At 43.5% G+C, this 6,180-nt stretch overlaps 1 protein-coding gene across 1 annotated transcript; it reads left to right on the plus strand.

The window, feature by feature from the left end:
- Nucleotides 1-438: 438 nt before the first annotated feature.
- Nucleotides 439-1,600, plus strand: LOC119305839 (the record flags this gene model as incomplete). The annotated part of the gene is made up of 1 exon (XM_037582249.1): nucleotides 439-1,600. A coding segment is annotated over one exon (864 nt), but the record flags the coding sequence as incomplete, so codon positions are not given.
- Nucleotides 1,601-6,180: the final 4,580 nt, after the last annotated feature.

Here is a 6,180-nt window from a genome sequence, read left to right on the forward strand (position 1 = left end):
TCCTCGTCGCCGCCGTCCCTGGTCACATCTCCGCCATGAATGGATGTAGCAAAACAACCTCACCGGTAGTAGCAAAAAATAATTACGGGTCCAGCAAAAATCATCCTCGCCGCTGTCTCGGGTCGCATCTCTGTCATGAATGGATGTAGCAAATTTTCTCGCCGATTGTAACAAAAACTAACAACGATTGCAGCAAGAGGCCGTCTTCGTCTTCGCGGTCGTATCTCCATCGTGAATGGATGTAGAAAAAAAAATCGCTGGTTCCAGCATGCAGCCGCCACTTGGGGTAAGCTCCTCATATGGGAAAAAGATAACAAAAAGTAAAGGACGACGCATTGAAGGATGAGAGAGAAAAAGCAGCCATGATGGGCCAAGGGCATGTGGTGGGCCGAGGAGGAAAATCCAACAACGCAAACAATGAATACTCTTTGACTACCATATTGCTGCGGCACGCCCCTTGACTGGCTTGCTCTCATGGACAACCTGCAATCCCCAACGCGGTTTGTCCTCCGGGAGCCCCTCTCCGAAGCTGAGATCTTTCTGCCCTGTTTGCCCGCCGTTGTCCAAGTCTTCCTCTCAGGAGACCCGCTCACCTCGCCTGATTGGATGGCGATCGCGAGCCAGAAGCTCTACAATACTGGTACTTGCATGGGCCAGACGCTCTTCTTCTGGCGGCCTGAAGATGCCGCATGGACTATGCAGCTGGAGCGGCCAAACGGCAGAATCGATAGCGCAGCATTCCATCAGGGGAAATTCTACTTCACCGACATCGGGTGGACCCTTCACGTCTATGATCTTGACCGCTCCCCTCCCAAGCTTGTCCGGAGCACATACCTTTACAGTGCTCTGCGAGAGCGCCATGGATTTCGACAGTTCCCTGGCGGTGGCAGGCCGACGTGGTATGTGGTCGCATTCAATGGCGAGTTGCTGCTTGTTGTGATGTACCATGCGCCCAACATAAAGGCTGTCGAAGTTTACCGCCCGGATTGGGAAGCGGAGCGCCTGGAGCTGCGGGACAAGGTCACGGATCTTGGCGAGTACTCGCTCTTCTTGGGCCGTGGTGACGCGTTTGCCCTCTGTGCAAAGGACTTCACTATGATCCGGAGAAATTGTCTCTACTTTGTAGAGCACGATACAGTCAAGCATCAAGATTGGGCTATTGTGTTAGACTTGGGGTCAAATGCTTTCCAACAAATTCCATATCCCGGAGAGCAGATGGAGGGCGCGGGCAGAAGCAATCACTGGACGGCGTATTCGTGGTTCTGTCTCAGAAGACCCTTCTTGAAGGCTGAAGCCCAGTAAGGTAGATCTTCACTGACCATCTTATATGAAAGTAACCGAATCAGTATTGGAACAGCAACAGCGCTTCCCATGTTTGAATGATCTAAACACCAACACGTATGTCTTGTCACTTCAGATCATCAACCTTGTTCCTCCCATGAATCCTTGATAAATCATGGACTCCAACAGCCCAATTACTAACTCTTTGGCATGGAAGTGTTAAGAGCTGATTTATAATAGATATCACCATTGTTGTATCTCTATTTCTCTTGCTACTAATATAACTGTCATTATTCAGTCCATTGGCAAGTTTGGTTCATTCTTTTTACTGGCAACATTAAGTGCCTTGTGCTGATTGGACTAGCAGCTGTGTTATGGTCGGTCTGGAATTAATACTAGAAACAGAGCATGCTTCCAACATACTCCCTCTGTCCCAAAAAGCTTGTCTCTCAAATGGATGTATCCGTATCTAGATAAATCGAACGCAAGCTTTTCTGGACGGAGGTAATAGTTGTTAAACTGATAAGCCATTGGCTTCATAATTTGGTCTTCGCGCTGCGGTTAAAGGAGGAGATGCAAAATCTGCTGCTGCTGTTGGGAACAGAGTTGTTTGGAGTAGGCAGCAAGGGAGGTGTTTAATGCAGCGAAAGCACGATACAAAGATTAATCTATTGAGGGTGGTGCTGTAACCGAAGGAAGTGTGTTCTTTGTTGAAGATTGCTGGTGCTTCTCCTGGCAACACAATACTAGTACTATTCATTTTCCTTGTTTCGGCTCCTTGCTAGCCTGATGTTTTGAGCAGCTAGCTGATATGTGAGTATAGCTTTTGACAGCTTTTGCAGGGATTCTGTTTTGCATGCCTGCTGTGTATGCAGATTCAATTCCCATGTAACTATATTTCCCCCCTTTTTCTGGTCTGTAAAGAAATAGCATCCTAGTACACTGGCTTCCAGAAAAACGCTGTGTTCGTTGCTGGTATTCTGCAGTTTGAATAATCTGGGACCTTTCTCTTGTTTGATAATCATATACCCAAAATTCAATCCAAATGTTCTATCTGAGCATTTCTCTATTTACCATGAATGCCAAAAGGAGGTGCAGAAGAAAATTAGTGTAGATATGTAGGAGTAGGTCCGTCTAGGATATTTCTCTTTGTTTGATGGGAGGTAATTTTGTGTAGGCTCGTCCTGTTTTTCGGTTATTGGATATCTCTACTCCTATAAAAAGCAGAGTTGGTGATGATGGTGTGCCTGCCATCCTGGAATATAGGCCGTCCGATCTATATCTAATGGATAGAAAGGAAACTATAAAAATTTACCCGCACTCCTCTCCACATTTGCAGATAATAAGGCCTTCCCTCGTCCATCCTTTTCTCCCATAAGATCTTGATGTTCCGTGCAACGCACGGACATCTTGCTAGTAAGATATAAAAGTAGGAGGTTGTGCCCCATGGGCAGATGTACACAGGTATACATGGGTTAAACCCCAACAAACTCCTAACCGCTGATCCTAAAAGGGTGCTAAGGGGATCAAAAGGCCAACATCCACCGCCGGACACCGCAAGGCAGAGCCGGTGGCTTCCTGCTGCCATCTACCCTGCTGCCGCCTTTCTTCCCCAGCCATCTCCCCCTTGCTGGAGATCCCAAGGTGCATCCAGCATGGGCTATACTCTACTGGTCCCTGCAAATAACGGTTAGTACATGGGCTATACTCTACTGGTCCCTGCAAATAACGGTTAGTACATCATATTCCGCTACACTTAGGCCCTGTACAATGCTAGATGCTTAGGGAGGTTCTTAGAAAAATAAACCAGATTTTTCTAAAGCACCAGTGCCTATTTCTAGACGCCTAAGTAAGCTCCTGTCCTATACAAATAAGCACCGGTGCTTAAAGAAACACTGGTTTATTTATGTACTCCCTCTGTCCACTACTTTTCCCTATAAAGTTGGTCAAAATTTCAAAACTTTGACTTACGACAATGGTTTAAGGTGTTCCAATCAGAGATCTACTCCCTCCGTTTGGAATTACTTGTCGCAGAAATGGATGTATCTTTTAGTATTTTAGTTCTAGATACATCCATTTTCGAGACAAGTAATAGAGAGAGTAGATCCTAATGATGTTCATTCTAATATTGGTATCATGAGCATGTTTGGTAGACCATGGTTGAAGTTGATTGCTAACGCCACGGTCTAATTTCATACGCTAGTGCTAACTGAACATGATTAAATTCTAATGGTTTACAGTTAGCAACCAACGTTCATGTTCTACTGCTAACTTATTTCGGTTATATTCTAACAATAATGGTTTCACCACGCGATATGATTGCAATCTAAATGGTTTTCTGTTCAAGCATAATGGTCTTAGTTACATGTTTAGGGCACAAATATTCTCTGTGATTGATTATCTGATCATGATCAAGGGACTATACTTCATGTTTATGATGGATTAACACTTTAAACGTTTTGGGTAGCAACGAGGAGCGGAATTAGCAAATTTATGAAATCCCAATTTTCCCCAAATACGAAACCTTAACCCTAGATCGAAAATCCCCAAATTTTGAAGCCCAAAATGCAGAAATCAAAGAAAAGGTGGGGGGATTAGCTGGGATGGCGAAGGCCTTCGGAGTCTGCACTGTCGTGCTGTTGCGTGAGGACGATGACGCCGGCAACGCCGCCGTTCCTCGGACGACGCGCGGAAAGATGCACCCGTCCGCGCACGTCGCCGTCTCCTCATGTCGTGGTGACCGCCGCTCGCCTCCACAACCTCGTCACCGGACGCCATGCGCGCGTCGCCGGCAGCCACGGTCGACGGAGGAGCGCGCAGGACTTGGCCCGTCGCACGCTGCTCCGCCGAACATAGCCACCGCGCCGCCATGGATGGTGTCGCCGGATAGGAATCGCCGCTGGAATCGCCTCTCTCGTCAGGAGCGGATAAGTCCGGAGCTGTTCGATCTGATCCAACGGCTGGCGATAGAGCGGAGACACAGCCTGGAACGGGGGTGCTAAACGGGCCAAATCTGACCATGGGCAACGGCCTAGGTTGTCCTGGCGGAGCGAAGAAATGTTTTTCTTTCTAGTTTGAGGATTAAGGGGGTGTTTGGTTGAGAAGTCCTAAGACTTTTTCTAGTCCCAGGGACTAATCAAAAAAGACTCTCTAGTAAAGTCTTTTTCTAGTCCCTGTAGAAAAAGTCCCTCCCGTTTGGTTCCTAGGGACTTTTTATAGACTTTTTCTAGTCTCTGGGACTAAAAAGTCCCTGAACCAAACACCCCCTAAAATCTGGAAAATCCTATACGATGCACTTTGCGTCAAACTGTCGGGGGTTCGCACAGGGTTCACACAGGATTCGGAGCGAGCGACGTGATGTGGGCCGGCCCGTTAGCGCTTACCTAGTTATGGCTTTCTCCGGTTTTGGGAACCTTCTAGAAGGTTCCCTGAATCGGTTTTTCTTTTTTCCTATTGTTTTTCCTGGCTGGTATTCATTTACTTTTTATTTTATTTTTTCCTTTTATGTTTCTTTTATTATTTTCACTTTCGTTTTTATATTTCCCGTTTCTTTCTTCTTTTTTATTTTATTTCTTTTTCTGCTTCTTTTTTCAAAATGCGCAAATTTGAAAAATGTTGAGAATTCAAAATTGTTCGAAAACTCGAAAATATGTTTGGGGTTAAAAAAATTGTATTTTCAAAAGAAGTTCACAAATTTGACAAAATGTTCGTGTTTTCAAAAAATGTTCTCCAATTAATAAATGTTTGTGTTTTCAAAATGTTTATAAACTTGAAAATTTTCAGATTTTCAAAAACTGTTTGCATTTAAAATATATTCATAAATTTCAAAAAATGCTCAGGTTGTTCAAGATAATGTTTGCAATTTCAAAAAAAATGTTCGTGCTTTCAAAAACTGTTCGCCGTACCAACATTTCGATCACAATTTCAAAAAAATATTCTTGTTTTACAAGATGTCTCATTTTTTTCAAATTTGTTCACAATTTCAAGGGAAATTCGTGTTTGAGAAAACCATCAAGAATTTCAAAAAATGTTCTCATGCGCAAAATTTGTTCACCATTTAGAACAATATTCATGTTTAAGAAAATGTTCGAGATTTCAACATTTTGTTCACAATTTCAACAAATATTCTGATGTTTCAAATTTTGTTCTCATTTTGAAAATAGCGTACAATAAAGTTTTGTTCACATTTCTTTTGAAAAGTTGTGTTTTATCTTTTTTGTTCTGAGTTTAAAAAAATTGTTCCTGTTTTTCATTTTTGTTTAAAAAACCAAAGTTGTTTACTATCTCAGAAAATATTCGGAAGTTTAGAAAAAAACTTTCTTGTTTTTTGTTCATTGTTCGCTTTTTGTGAAAATATTAACTTTTGGAAAAATTGTTCGCGCTTGTGAAAACTGTTCGGGATTTGCAAAATATGTTCGTGTTTTGTTTTTCAATCGGAATTACAAACCATCTTCAGTTTCACAAAAGAAATTGGAATATAAAAAAACTGCGGCTTTTCAAAACAGCTCGCAATTTTCAAAAAATGTACTCAAAATGGTTTCCAAATCTGGACGCTGCCAGCCTGTGCGTCCAACTCCTTGTATGACGCAAAATGCGTCATATAGGAGGGAATTCCCTATTTGCCGCTAACTGCGGCAACTAGTCGCCGCTTCGCACAGGGTGCAGCTTACCTGGGCCGGGCCATTCGAGTGGTTTCGCTTCGCGAGATTAAAAACCGCAAAAATCGTCGCTGTCGCTCCAGGGATCGAACCAACGACCTCTTGTATACGTACACACCGCAGTAGCCACAACGCCTAGCTCCTGGTTGTGTAAGAAAAACAGTGTCAAACGTAAAGAAACTAAAAGCATTCCAAAAAACTTTTGTTCCTTCTACTGGTTCTTTCTAGTTTTTCTTCACAG

This window comes from Triticum dicoccoides, chromosome 5B (assembly GCF_002162155.2).
Source record: "Triticum dicoccoides isolate Atlit2015 ecotype Zavitan chromosome 5B, WEW_v2.0, whole genome shotgun sequence".
In the NCBI taxonomy this organism is placed as follows: Eukaryota; Viridiplantae; Streptophyta; class Magnoliopsida; order Poales; family Poaceae; genus Triticum; species Triticum dicoccoides.